This window comes from Ranitomeya imitator, chromosome 5 (assembly GCF_032444005.1).
Source record: "Ranitomeya imitator isolate aRanImi1 chromosome 5, aRanImi1.pri, whole genome shotgun sequence".
Classification (NCBI taxonomy): Eukaryota; Metazoa; Chordata; class Amphibia; order Anura; family Dendrobatidae; genus Ranitomeya; species Ranitomeya imitator.
Window position 1 is genome coordinate 356,383,869 of NC_091286.1, and position 15,375 is coordinate 356,399,243.

At 45.4% G+C, this 15,375-nt stretch overlaps 1 protein-coding gene across 1 annotated transcript in view; it reads left to right on the forward strand.

The window, feature by feature from the left end:
* The window catches only part of LOC138637761 (interphotoreceptor matrix proteoglycan 2-like), a 37,508-nt gene extending 24,436 nt beyond the window's left edge, over nt 1-13,072 (forward strand). The window contains exon 7 of the mRNA XM_069726678.1: nt 12,898-13,072. Within this exon, the coding sequence (XP_069582779.1) occupies nt 12,898-13,072 (175 nt within the window). The remainder of the gene's footprint in view (nt 1-12,897) is intronic.
* Nucleotides 13,073-15,375: the final 2,303 nt, after the last annotated feature.

Genomic DNA, 15,375 nt, shown 5'->3' on the forward strand with positions numbered 1-15,375 from the left:
CGCCTCCAGTGAGCCCTGCTGGACCGATACCCGGTACAGCCGTCCCTGGTCCCAGAACACCCGCTCGCGGTCTGACTCCCCGGGAGGCTGTGCCGCCTGCTCCTTAAAAGCTTTCAGGCTAGCATCAGCTTCCAACGCTGCCTGAAATCCCTGACTTGATGTAGCGAGAATGGACAACACTGCCACATCCACTGTCAGCTCCCCGAAATCTGTCTCCTGGCCGCTGTCTGACTCGGCCGCCACTTGGTCAGAGAGGGGGAAGCCGTCGGACCTCTGCAAGGCTCCTTGGGCTCCAGTGCTCCCACTCCTGGTGACAGCGGCCACGACCGCTGTGCCAACGGGTAGCGCCTGCTTCCCCCGGCTCCTGACCAAGTCGCCGGGTCAGGCAGACTTCCCTGCCCTCCTGACATCCCGGGTGTGGGGAACTCCTGCCATGGGGTCTTACCTGGTGGCTCCTCTCCCGGGACGCCTCCTCCCCCCATGGCCTGTTCCTCTTCCTGCAGGGGCCCTAGACTCAGCAGGCTGAATTCACTTAGGGGCCCTACACTGCCCGTAGCAGCCCCTCCCTCCACCTCTGAGCTCTCCCCTACAGTCTCCTCACCTGTCCTCCCTGTGAGCCCTGTGTGTGTGGTGTCAAAGCATGGAGTACCCTCAGGTTTCACTCCCTCCCCCACTGTTGGAGGCACATTCAACACATCAACATTCACAGTAGAGTCATGACATTCTTGGGGAGCCGAACTTGGGGGTTCAGTGGCCACATACTGAGACACTAGCCACCCCAAATCGGTCCCAAGTAATACATTAGCAGGAATATTTGACGTTACTCCCACCTCCCGTACTCCCCTCCCGGCACCCCAGTCCAAAAACACCTTTGCGACAGGCATCGCCGGTTCCACGCCTCCAATTCCGGAGACGGAAAGGGTTCTCCCTGGCACCAAGTCTTGAGGGGACACCACCTCAGGACATACCAGGGTTCGTTCAGCGCCTGTGTCCCGCAGTCCCATGACCGCTGAGCGGCCGATAGTGACGGGTTGGTAATTGTCCAGGGACCCCCCACCACCCCCTCCCACACATAAAACAGTGGACGGTTTCGGGGACAGGGATGGAGCCTTAAGACGCTGGGGACATACTGTCTTGAAGTGTCCCAGCTGGTTGCAGTGATGACAACGTCTGGGTTCTGCGCCTGGCCTGGAGAGGGCAGCAGGGGAGAAAGAGGGGTACGCCCCTTGCACTCTGGGGGCTGGGGACACAGGGGCAGGATTGGGCTTACCCACTCTCCAGGAGCTGCTGGCAGGCTTCTTCGGCTCAGGCGCCCTGTTATTGGCATACTCGTCTGCCAGGGCGGCTGTAGCAGAAGCCCCCTTCGGTTTCTGGTCACGGAGGAACTGCTGGAGGTCCTCTGGGCAGTTCCACAAGAACTGCTCCGTGACGAACAGTTCCTGGACCTCCTGGCGGGTGGTGAGCGCTAGACCCGAGGTCCAGTGCTCTGCAGCTCTCAGCAACGCCCGCATGTGGTCGGTCCAGGTGTCCTTTGGGCCTCGCTGCAGGCTCCGGAACTTTTTGCGGTAGGACTCTGGGGTGAGGTTGTAGAGCTGGATCAGGGCCCGCTTGATGCTGCTGTAGTCCTGCTCCACCCCGGCAGGTAAGTCCCCCAAAACTTCCAGGGACTTACCCCTCAAACGGGGGGTCAGGTATCTTGCCCACTGATCCAGGGCCAGATGGTGTTGAAGGCAGGTCCTTTCAAAGGCCAGCAAGAAGGAATCCAGATCTCCATCCTTCTCAAGCAGAGGGAAGTCCTCGGCCCGGACTTTGGAAGCCCTGGACTCTGGTGGTGCTGGGGCGTCCAGTGGGAGCCCGTGTTGAGCCATCTCCAGTCGGTGCTGGCGCTTAGCTGCTCTCTCTGCCGCTGCTTGCTCCGCTGCCCGCTCCGCTGCCTCACGGCGTTCTGCCCGCTCTTGCTCTGTCGCTCTCTCTGCTCGCTCCGCCTCTTCACGGCGTTCTGCCCACTCTCGCTCCTCTGCTTCACGGCGTTCTGCACGCTCGGCCTCCGCTGCTTTCTCTGCAGCTGCCATGAGTCTCATATAGGCATCTTTGTTACCCGCCTTGAGACGTGCCACTGCCGCTGCAACAAGGGCCGCTTATGTGGACAGGCTGGGGCGTGTAGGTGGTGGGTAGTCCCTTTCCGGACTAAGCACGGGTGGCTGGCTCCTTGGGGAGTCTGGGCTGAGCTCCCCCTCGCCTTGAACGGTACCGTTCACCACCACCTCCTCATAGACCATAGCACTGGCCTGCGCCCTCATTGCACTCCTGGTGCCATCCGCCATCTTTGGAACCTCTGGTCACTGACACAGCTGTAACCCCGACCTTGCACACAACTTATTATATCTACACTCTGACCGTCTAGTGCTGGGCTGACCTTAAGACCCCAGCAGTGAAAGTTACCACTGGTAGTCTTTAGTGTCTGGGAGTGGGGTCCCACGCACACTATTACTCTGATCCCACGTACGCTGCCACCACGGTGAAGGATTACCCCTTCCTCCCACGTCACCAATCCGTGACGTCACTACACAGGCCCAGCTCTCCGGCGCCCCCTTTGTCTCTCAGGTCAGTAAAGGAACTGCACCTAGAGCAAATGGCCGCCGGGGAGACTGCCCTGTTACCCACACTGGGTATTCTAGGATTCGCAATCAGAGTAATAGGATCAGCCCAAAATTAATTTATGATTTAATTGCCTTAAGGGCGCACTAGATAATTACAAGAAATATACAATCACAATATATCAAGAGTTACAGTCAGAGTATAATATAACAACAATAATACAAGGCTTAAAGGTATAAAGCTGGAGGTCAATTTACCAGGTTGAAGGTCGCTTGTGGAAGCAGGGGACGCGCAGCATTCCGCAGGTCCAAAAAACTTAGTTGCCGGGCAGCCCCCAGAAAGCATGTGCTTGCTCCCCTCTGGCTGGCATACCCTGTTCCTTAAGATATCAGCATGATCTTCTTCTGTGGAGTGAGACTCTCCCAGAGACCTTAGCTCTTCTTAAACCTGGCTGAGCCCCCCTGCCTGCAGCTGGGTGGGCTTAGCAATCTCCACCCCCTCTGCCTCCCTGCAAGATTTATTCCAATTTCTAATAAATGGGATAACTTCCCTCAGGATGATCGGATCAGCACACGGGCAGTACCAGCGCCTGTGGTTTGTTCTGCCGGTCGTACTGGGATCAAACCTGCACCCATTCGGTCCCTGTGGGAGGCTGATCTCTATATCTCGGGTTTCAGGCCTCCCACAGCCACGGGAGTCGCACTGTTGGATGCACAATTTCTTTAGGGCAGGGAGAATATTTTTTATGAGCCTGTACCTCGGACGATGCGTCCATAATTCACAATTCCATGTTGGAGACGGTTCAGCTGGGCTGCCATAATAGATGTGTATCCAGTGGCCACTTGGCATGCGTGTTTTAATTAAGCCCCCAAGCATTTCCAAGCCCCCTGCTGGCGTGGTTTCCTCATTGAGCTTTGAAATACCGTCTACAGTTTACACTGAGCTCAGCCCGTTAGCATACTAATAGGAACCTTATTCATCAGAAAGGTTGGGGCCAAAAGCACTCGCTGCAGACCTGTGACCAGGACACAAAATGGAGTCACGCCAATCTGTTAGTACGCCTGTTCCAAGATGGCGGCTGTTCCCTCATCACAAGCCCAGATACCCATTTTCTTTCCCTGGACATGAAGATCTGATAAATGTGATGCCCTTAATGGTGCATGCCAACATTTTCATGCGATGTGGCTCAGTGGTTAGGACTGCAGCTTTGCAGCGCTGGTGTCCTGGGTTCTAATCCCACTCAGGACAACATCTGCAAAAAGTTTGTATGTTCTCTCCGTGTTTGCGTGGGTTTCCTCCGGGTACTCCGGTTTCCTCCCACACCCTAAAGACATACTGATAGGGAATTTATATTGTGAGCCAAAATGGGGACAGTGGAATTAGCGCCACTATATAAGTGAGTAAAATAAATTACTTTGTCGCTGTTCAAGCAGCATGAAAGTTTCCACATTAGTGAGAAAATTTTAGAGGTCCTCATTATACTATGCTAACCACTGAAGCCCCCTGATTGCTGGGTATCTTTTAGTGGTGATTTTCCTACAGCGACTTTTTCTGTGTCTGTGTTTTTATATACTGGAAAAATAAGATTGCTGTTGCCAATTAACAAAGTCCAGAGCAGCAGCAAAAGGTATCACTGGACCCCAGTAGAGTGAATAAGGGTATGTAAAACAACAAATGAACAGCAATGTAAAATAACTTGTACATAAGTTCAATCTTTTTAACCTTCTTCTAACCACTTTAGGTTTTAAAAGATGACAAATGGTTAAAAGAAGTCAGTAGTCCATTCTTGTTGTGTCTTCCTCATGGAAGTTCACTATTGAGATGCACAATAAACTGTATGTATATATGTATATACAGTATATACACACAGTATATGTCAAAAGATGCCTCTAAATATGTCTAAAAATACTCTGCATGAAAAACACCTTCTTGTTCCTGAAGACTCCTCCTATAACAAAAACAATACGGGTGAGCTGGCATCATAAATACATCATGGTATGTACCCTAGAAGCTCAGTTTATCATTTTTTTTTGTCACTCTGATCCTATGGAATAATAATCTTTTATAGTGGACAACAACTTTAAATGATATTCACCCTCAGTTTATGGCATTGAAAAAAACCAAGTCCTTACATAAACGTAATAATCAAAAAGATATGGCTATGGGTAACTAAAAAAAAATCTGCATCCCGAAGGCCTAAAACTGAACAGGTATAGCTAGAATCACAGCATTCAGGGTTTTTTTTGTTTGTGTTTTTTTATATTGTTATAGGAGCAGAAAAATTGATCTCCTGAAGAAAGGGATCTATCACATGACAGACACACATGATAATGGACAGAATAAATTGAATATAATCAGGTCTTTTTGGGAAAAAAAAGTGCAGCATATTGCACTAGTTCTTTCAGTGAATATAACGGCACTTACGACCGAGCCTCCTAACAAATGCTACAACATGAGTATGAGTCTAGCCAAACAATTGAAATTTAGAGAGGGCACCTAGAGACAGTTCTACCGGTGGGCCCGATGCACCCCAGTCCAATACTGATTGCAATTCATTATATTTCAAATATACAGGTGGTTCTCACAAAATTAGAATATCATCAAAAAGTTAATTTATTTCAGTTCTTCAATACAAAAAGTGAAATTCATATATTATATAGAGTCGTTACAAACAGAGTGATCTATTTCAAGTCTTTTTTTCTGTTAATATTGATGATTATGGCTTACAGCCAATGAAAACCCCAAAGTCTTTATCTCAGTAGATTAGAATAGTTAACAAAAAACACCTGCAAAGGCTTCCTAAGCGTTTAAAAAGGTACCTTAGTCTTTTTCAGTAGGCTCCACAATCATGGGAAAGACTGCCGACTTGCCGGATGTCGAGAAGGCAGTCATTGACATACTCCACAAGGAGGGTAAGCCACAAAAGGTCATTGCAAAAGAAGCTGGCTGTTCACAGAGTGCTGTCCCCAAGCATATTAATGGAAAGTTGAGTGGAAGGAAAAGGTGTGGTAAAAAAAGGTGCACAAGCAACCGGGATAACCGCAGCCTTGAAAGGATTGTTAAGAAAAGGCCATTCAAAAATTGGGGGGAGATTTACAAAGAGTGGACTGCTTGTGGAGTCATTGTTTCAAGAGCCACCACACACAGGCGTATTCAGGACATGGGCTACAAGTGTCGCATTCCTTATGTCAAATCACTCATGACCAATAGACAATGCCAGAAGCGTATCTGGCCCAAGAAGAAAAAGAACAGGACTGTTGCTCAGTGGTCCAAGGTGTTGTTTTCATATAAAAGAAAATGTTGCATTTCATTTGGAAATCAAGGTCACAGAGTCTGGAGGAATGGTGAAGAGGCCACAATCCAAGCTGCTTGAGGTCTAGTGTGAAGTTTCAACAATCAGTTATGGTTTGAGGAGCCATGTCATCTGCTGGTGTAGGTCCACTGTGTTTTAACAAGACTAAAGTCGGCATAGCCATGCCAGGAAGTTTTAGAGCACTTCATGCTTCCCTCTGCCAACAAGCTTTTAGGAGATGGAAATGTCATTCTCCAGCAGGACCTGGCACCTGTCCACATTGCCAAATGTGCCAATACCAAGTTTAAAAACAACAGTATCACTGTGCTTGATTGGCCCGCAAACTCGCCTGACCTTAACCCTATAGAGAATCTATGTGGTATTGTCAAGAAGAAGATGAGAGACACCAAACTCAACAATGCAGACGAGCTGAAGGCTGCTATCAAGGCAACCTGGGCTTCCATAACACCTCAGCAGTGCCACACACTGATCGTCTCCATGCCACGCCGTATTGATGCAGTCATTGATGCAAAAGGAGCCCCTACCAAGTATTGAGTGCAGTTAGTGAACATACATTTCAGTAGGCCAACATTTTGGATCTTAAAATCATTTTTCAAGCTGGTGTTATAAAGTATTCTAATTTACTGAGATAATTACTTTTGGGTTTTCATTGGCTGTAAGCCATAATCATCAACATTAACAGAAATAAACACGTGAAATAGATCACTCTATTTGTAATGACTCTATATATGAGATTCACTTTTTGTATTGAAGAACTGAAATAAATTTACTTTTTGATGATATTCTAATTTTGTGTGAAGCACCTGTGTTTGTCTTGCCTGCAATACCAAACACTAATTATGAATAAAAGGCACTGATTGTTGTTCGTTTTTCTTTTAGTTTTTATAAAAGGAAAGATCCATTTCCTTAACCTGGAAATCCTTATAAGTTCAAGATTGGCTTCAACAATAAACAAGTTAAATAATAGCCAATATACTTTGGATGATACCAGAAAGTCTGTTTCTAATATAACCTTCTACATCAGTATTCATTACCAGCATCAATTCAGGTTATACGATGAAATGATCACTGAATTCTGCATTGTATAGCCTGCACTTTTTGCTCAGCACTTGTAGTTTTCTTGAAGTATTATACCTTCTAATGGTCATACAGTCATATGTGGCTTGTTTGGCTCCATCTTCACATTATTATAATTACTGCAGAGTTATGTTGTGCATGCAGTGAGCTCTTGGCAGACGTTGTAAGTTGCTTCTAGGGTGACTTAATGATTGTTCTTTATCTAGCAACTTTGACTCCCAACTGATTGCTTCATTTATTGTCTCTAACATAAAGATAGTCTTGTTTATATCCATGTGTACTCACAGAATTTTGGGAAAAACAGTCATACGATATGAATTAATTTAAATTATCCAGTTTTCCTCGTGTTTGAGTTAAAACAAACTGATATTGTGACAGTGTCCATGGGCGCTAGAAATGAACCCTGCAAACCTCTTCTTACTTGCCGAGAATACCCTGAATTTAATTTGATTTGTAGGCCAGGTGTGACATAATCATTGTAGCGTGACACACGCATGGCATCATGCTGGGCCTACTAATCAGAAGATGCAGCGGGGATCCTGGCAAATAAGAAGTTGTTCTCAGGAAACCTGTCCAATGCTCAAAAATTGCTGACCTGACCGCTGGACCAGACTCTTGGAAATCAATAGATCTTCTACAAGGTGAATTGACAGAGTTTCTAACACCAAAAAACCCACAATGCCGCACATGTAATCAGTTAGATAGTAGGACAAATTATTTTTTTTGGTAATGGATATCAAAGTTTTATTAACTATAGGGTGCTAGTCAAATATGTTCTAGCCATATAATTTTTGCCTTTATCTAAAAGTAGAACCCACAGGGGCATAATGATCGCAGTCTCAGATGGTGCAACTATAATTGGGTCCATGCGGGAGGGGAGCACGCCCATAGCACCAATTTCAGCTGGATGTGTATCCAAGGACACACATTCAGCTGAAATGTATTGTGGACTCACAGGGTCCCGGTACCAAAATACATGCCACTGGCCAGTCAGACGCAGTCAGCTGATGTTGGCAAGTGATCCTTGGCAGTGACATCAGGCATCACCCCTTAGCACGCATGCTGATTTCAGCTGCTGGCCTCTGTGCCTGCAAGAGACGAGGATGCCATGAGACATTCAAGTGGAGGATGGTGAGTAGAATGGGGGTTTATTATGTGTTAGAGAACAGTGACAAAATGAGGATAAATATACCAGGAAGGAACCTGGGATGGGGGGCATATATAACAGGATGAGTAGAATATTTACCAGAATGGTGGACATAAATACCAGTATGGTAGACATTTATATCAGAAAGAGGCCCAGGATTGGGGCATATATACCAAGAAGGGACCCAGAATGGGGGAAATATTTACCAGGATGGGTAAGATATATATCTTGCTACCGTGTTTGCCAGTTAGCCATAAAAAAATGTATCAACCACTAAGGACTCTCAATTCTAAATATTTTTCTACCAGGATGGTTGACATTTATACTAGGAAGGAACCCAGAATGGAAGGCATATTTACCACAATGGGACATATATACCAGGAAGGGGCCCAAAATGGGGGAAATATATACCAGAATGGGGGACATAGAAACCAGGAAGGATCCCGAGATGGTGGGCATATGTACCTGAATTGGGAACATTTATCAGGATGGGGAACATATATACCAAGAAGGAAACCAGGGTGGGGGGCATATATGGAAGGTAGCGGCCCAGGATGGGGCACTTATATACTAGGATGAAGGGCACATACACTGTGTGCAGAATAATTAGGCAAATTGTATTTTAGAAGATTATTTTTATTATTGATCAACAACTATGTTCTCAATCAACCAAAAGACTCATAAATATCAAAGCTTAATATTTTTGGAAGTTTGAGTGGGTTGTTTTTAGATTTGGCTATCTTAAAAGTGTATCTGTTTGTGCAGGTAACTATTACTCTGCAGAATTATTATGCAACTTAATAAAAACCAAATATATTTCCATCTCACTTGTTTATTTTCACCAGGTAAACCAATATAATTGCACAAAATTTAGAAATAAACATTTCTGACATTCAAAAACAAACCCCCCAAAATTAGTGACCAATATAGCCACCTTTTTTATGATGACACTCAACAGCCTTCCATCCATAGATTCTGTCAGTTGCTTGATCTGTTTACTATCAACATAGCGTGCAGCAGCCACCACAGCCTCCCAGACACTGTTCCGAGAGGTGTACTGTTTTCCCTCCCTGTTCCCTGTAGATGTCACATTTTATGAGGGACCACAGGTTCTCTATGGGGTTCAGATCAGGTGAACAAGGGAGCCATGTCATTATTTTTTCTTCTTTGAGACCTTTACTGGCCAGCCACGCTGTGGCTGTAGTTGGAGGCATGTGATGGAGCAATGTCCTGCATGAAAATCATGTTTTTCTTGAATGATACCGACTTCTTCCTGTACCACTGCTTGAAGAAGCTGTCTTCCAGAAACTGGCAGCAGGTCTGGGAGTTGAGCTTCACTCCATCCTCAACCCGAAAAGGTCCCACAAGTTCATCTTTCATGATACCAGCCCATACCAGTACCTCCACCTTGCTGGCATCTGAGTCAGAGTGTAGCTCTCTGCCCTTTACTTATCCAGCCTCTGGCCCATCCTCTGGCCCATCAAGAGTCACTCTCATTTCATCAGTCCATAAAACCTTTGAAAAGTCAGTCTTAAGATATTTCTTGGCCCAGTCTTGACGTTTTATCTTATGTTTCTTGGTCAAAGGTGGTCGTTTTTCCGCCTTCCTTACCTTGGTCATGTCCCTGAGTATCGCACACCTTGTGCTTTTTGTTACTCCAGTAACATTGCAGCTCTGAAATATGGCAAAACTGGTGGCAAATGGCATCTTGGCAGTTTCACGCTTGATTTTCCTCAATTCATGGGCAGTTATTTTGTGCCTTTTTGCCCAACACGCTTCTTGCGACCCTGTTGGCTATTTGCCATGAAACGCTTGATTGTTCGTTGATCATGCTTCAAAAGTTTGGCAATTTCAAGACTGCTGCATCCCTCTGCAAGACATCTCACAATTTTGGACTTTTCAGAGCCTGTCAAATCTCTCTTCTGACCCATTTTGTCAAAGGAAAGGAAGTTGCCTAATAATTAAGCACACCTTATATAGGGTTTTGATGTAATTAGACAACACCCCTCCTCATTACAGAGATGCACATCACCTGATTTACTTAATTGGTAGTTGGCTCTCAAGCCTGAGCAGCTTGGAGTAAAGGTACCGTCACACTAAGCGACGCTGCAGCGATACCGACATCGATGTCGATCGCTGCAGCGTCGCTGTTTGGTCGCTGGAGAGTTGTTACACAGACAGCTCTCCAGCGACCAACGATGCCGAGGTCCCCGGTAACCAGGGTAAACATCGGGTTACTAAGCGCAGGGCCGCGCTTAGTAACCCGATGTTTACCCTGGTTACCAGCGTAAAAGTAAAAAAAACAAACACTACATACTTACCTACTGCTGTCTGTCCCCGGCGCTGTGCTTCTCTGCACTCCTCTGCACTGGCTGTGAGCACAGCGGCCGGAAAGCAGAGCAGTGACGTCACCGCTCTGCTTTCCGGCCGCTGTGCTCACAGCCAGTGCAGGAGGAGTGCAGAGAAGCACAGTGCCGGGGACAGACAGCGGTAGGTAAGTATGTAGTGTTTGTTTTTTTTTACTTTTACGCTGGTAACCAGGGTAAACATTGGGTTACTAAGCGCGGCCCTGCGCTTAGTTACCCAATGTTTACCCTGGTTACCAGTGAAGACATCGCTGGATCGGTGTCACACATGCCAATCGAGCGATGTCAGCGGGAGATCCAGCGACGAAATAAAGTTCTGGACTTTCTTCAGCGACCAACGATCTCCCAGCAGGGGCCTGATCGTTGGTCGCTGTCACACATAACAATTTCCTTAACGATATCGTTGCTACGTCACAAAAAGCAACGATATCGTTAACGATATCGTTATGTGTGACGGTACCTTAAGACAACATGTTTAAAAAAAGATATATACCATGGAGGGGCCCAGGATGGGGGGACATATATAGCAAGATGAGGGACATATATACCTGGAAGGGGCCTAGGAAGGGAGGTATATATACCAAAAAGGAATCCAAGATGGGGATATATAGCAGGATTGGGGACATTTACCAGGATGAGGAACATTATATATAACAGGAAGCCAAGATAGGGGCATATATACCAGGATTGGGAACATTTACCAGGATGGGGGCATATCTACAAAGAAGAGGCCCTGGATGAGGGACTTATATATACTGTACCTGGAACGGGCTCAGGATGGGGGACATAAATATCAGGAAGGGGCCAAGGACAGGGGTCATATATACCTGGAATGGGCCCAGGATACAGAAAACCAAAATGATTCTCTGTCTAAGGTGAGAAATCCCAGAATGCTTACAAGTAACAAAACAGGTGTTATATATCTCAGGAGCAATATCTTCCCTGATCTCTTATTCTCATTATCAGTCTAATTGGCAGCTTGTTCGCTCTTCTAGATTACTTCTTTCCCGTTAGTACTTTGAAGATTTCATAACAAAAAAAAGCGCAATAAAGAAAGGATTTGCTAATTTTTCATCTTAGCCGCAGCGGGCAGAATTTATAGATAAACACCTCCAGCATAATCATTAGTATGCCAGAACCATCTCACTCTATTACATGATTTCTATTGGCTTACTATCAGTGTTATAGTAGAAAGAACAAGCACATCCTCATATCTAGCCTTATATAATTTATTTACACAGTGGCTCCTCTCCTGACCTTTCTCCACTGCTGTCCTTTTTCATTCCAAAATCTCCAGTAATCTCTGTAATAAAAAATACAAATGGCATATACAGCTCTTTAAACATTAATTGCAATGACTGCCACCTGTAAGCAGGCTTGATTTATAGAGAATAGTACCATGGAAAATACCAGAACAATATGTCTCAGCTTCCTTGTTTTCCTCCTCTCTTATCCGACTATAAAAAATACTTACAGGGCGAAAAAAAATATTATTACAGCCCTACATACATGATTATTGTGGTTTTAAATGAAGGGCAATATGTATCCTAAGGGCAGACACCCGCAATATATTTCTCAGATATAATGTACAGATTAGTTGTAAGCCCTGTTCATTGTGCGTTAGTAGTTTTATGATATCAGGTAGAAAATCCATCTCTGTTCCTACAGTATATTTCCTTAGCCCTTTAAAGACATCTGGATTTCACACCAACAGTAATCACATATTACATTTCTCTGGTTTACAATTATGGAACAGATTCTTCTGTTGGTGAGTTGGGAAAATTAAGACAAGTGAGTAGATTAGAGATTGCAGTCAACATCGTCTGCTCTACTATTTTTGCTGTAAAACAGATTGAAAATACTGCAGATGTCATTGCGTCTTGGTAGAGAAAAGTCATAACGCAGACACCCTCTCCTTCTCATGGAGGATGACAGTATGTCACACAGAATTGCTCCTGCAATGGAAGCATCTTTTAAGACCCTTAATAGAGAATACAGACATGTGGTATGGACTTTGATTTTTCTCTTTTACAAGGTCTAAGGGGTAAGGTTTTTCGTTGTGGAGAGTGATATACCAGCCTATCCTAAGTCACATTGCAAGACTCGTTAAAGGGTTGATTGTGACTTGTAGAATCGATACTTCCAACAGGTGGCGCTATAGAGTTCAAGTCATCTTTCTCTCTGAATAGGCAATTTGCATATAATATCTCTTTTACAATACAACATCCTGTATCCAGTTTCCCAAGATTAAGGCCTAATTCAGACATCCATGTTTCATACCGACAGAGAGGCACAGACTGCCCTCTGGTCTACTGCCCCAAACTTGGCAGCCTCTAAGGCATACTGTATATGAGGCTGCCAATTTCAAGTTAGAAGATCCTGTATGTGTATCACAGTCCATACTCGGGAGCCAAGAAACACGGACGTCGTAAGACGTCTAAAACTGTCATGCCCCAACCCAAGAATAAGCCATACATGTTTGATTTCTACAAGTCGAACCTGGTTCCTTCATTGCTTCTACAGGCACTGGGTCTGTATGTGCTGCTCTACTGTCTACTTCAGATCAACTAATTTAACATTAAAGAGTAACTGAACTTTAGTTATTATATAATTTTGCCTAGCATTGACAGTTAGAGGGTTCGTCTATATTCCTAAGTGACTTTCAACCTTTGCTTTTATTTGCTTTGTCTATTTGCTTTCAGCTGCATTGACATCAGAACTTAATCATTTGGAGTGCAGATTATGACAGTGGAAGAGTTACCGCCTATCTCCTCCTCTGGGGATTGTACTTATTAGTGAATAGAAAGCGGCATCGCTACTGCTCAATTCTCGAGTGCCCGCCAATAAACATGCATGGATTGCTTGCCATGTACGATAATGCCACAGCTACGTTGCCTACTGTCATCACTGGGATTGGCAGGCCAGTTCAGGGAGAGTTATAGGAGGGATAGCTTATTTTAGAGCAGGTTTATTGCCTTATACTTTTTCTACAGGTATACTGCTTCTGCAACCTAAAAACAATAGTCCTTTTCAGGGCTAGATACTCTCCTTTTTCTAGTAAAACCACTGTTACCTGCATTAAGTGTAGGAATAGCATGTTGAGGAGGAATAGTTTTCGATTAGAGGCATAGAGTCAGGGTTTAATAATGCTACTACAGTACTTGTATACCGCTGCTGCACTATTAAAAGACAAGTCTTTTTCAGGGCTACATATTTTCCTTTCTCTAGCAAAACCACTGTTACCTGCATTCAGTGGAGGAATGGTTTTGAATTAAAGGCATATTGGCAGGGTTTATTATTGCTATTGCAAAACCTTATTTAGGTATGCTGCTGTAACCTAAAAACAAACATCCTTTTCAGGGCTACATATTCTCTTTTCCCTATTTATACCAAAAACTTTGAAGGCATATAAATATATACCTAATTTAAAATGTGCAAAGAATGCGGTAAGGGACAGGCAAGTGGATGTGCTGTTGATGGTTCATGCAGAAGCCGGGGTCGCGGGCCAGGTGAAACTGTGCCCTGCTGTGGGAGCACAACAAACACTTTCATCCACCAGACCTAGCTTCTTGTCCCACTTTGTAGGGGGCGTGGGACACACTCTTGAAGCCAGACAAGTGCGGACAGGTGGTCGGTTGAATGGCAGATAATGCTTCCAGCATGTTTCCTAGCACCTCCCTGTCTTCCACACCGTCCAGTCTCACTAGCCAGAGTCTGGACCACATAATCCTCACCCTGATCCTCCTTCCTCCCACACTCAGACACTCTGAGTAGCTCTTTACATTTCCATTTATTGATTCTGGCTTCTCAACCTGCACATTTCAAAAGGGAAATGAGGAGTTTGTGTATAGTGATGTCCAAATATTTGAGCAGCCACGGTCATAAGCAGATTACGTTGGGGAATGGCAATTAGAGGTAGATAATGATGAGACACATTTGCCAAAAATTAATATTACTAAGTCAACAAGTCAGGAGGACCAGAGTGCGGAAGACGAGGTGGTGGATGATGAAGTAATGATGCAAACTGGGTAGGTGACAGGCAGAGTGAGTACAGCAACGCAGAGGGGGAGGTCTCCACAGCACCAAACAGGTATGAAGAGGCAGTAGGGTGGCCAACTGTTCCCCAGAGCACCTACACGTAGCAAGTTCCTAGGCCAAAGGTGAGGTGTCCCTCAGTCTGTCGCTTTTTTAAAGAAAGTGTAGAGGATGATAAAATTGGTCATTTGCAATCTGCGCCATACCAAGATCAGTAGGTGAATGACCACTAACAGCATGACGACCACCAGTATTGCTCAGGAATGTCATCTAAGCACCCAACTAGGTAGGTCGAACGCCTGGGTCTACAATCAGTGTCTGTGAGTGACTCTATTGCCTCTTCCCCTGTGCTAGATACTTGCCAATCCCCTGTCCATAACGCAGGAGCGGATGCATCCCACCCTGCACTTGTCCTTGCACATTGCACCGTAAGCAACCCCATCTAACTCCTTGTCCCAGTGCAGCATTCATCAATCTCTACCACAGGCCATGGAACTTAACAAAAATACCCAGCCACCCACCCACCCACAGACCAAAACAATAAGTGGGCTCACTTCCAGACTGCTTGTCCTGGAAACATTGACGTTTAGGCTTGTGGATACTGAGGCTTTCCACAACATCATGGCGTAGGCTGTCCTTTGGTAGTTGCTCCCAAGCTATTACTATTTTCCCTGGTGTACCATCCCAGACTTATACCAGCACGTGTCCCATAACATCACTTGTGCCCTGACCAACGCAATTACTGGTAAGGTCCACGAACGACTGATGTGACACCCCAGGAGTTCGGGTACCACAGTGGTGCTGCTTTCCTCTCGGGGAGGGTAATGCCATGCCTGAAG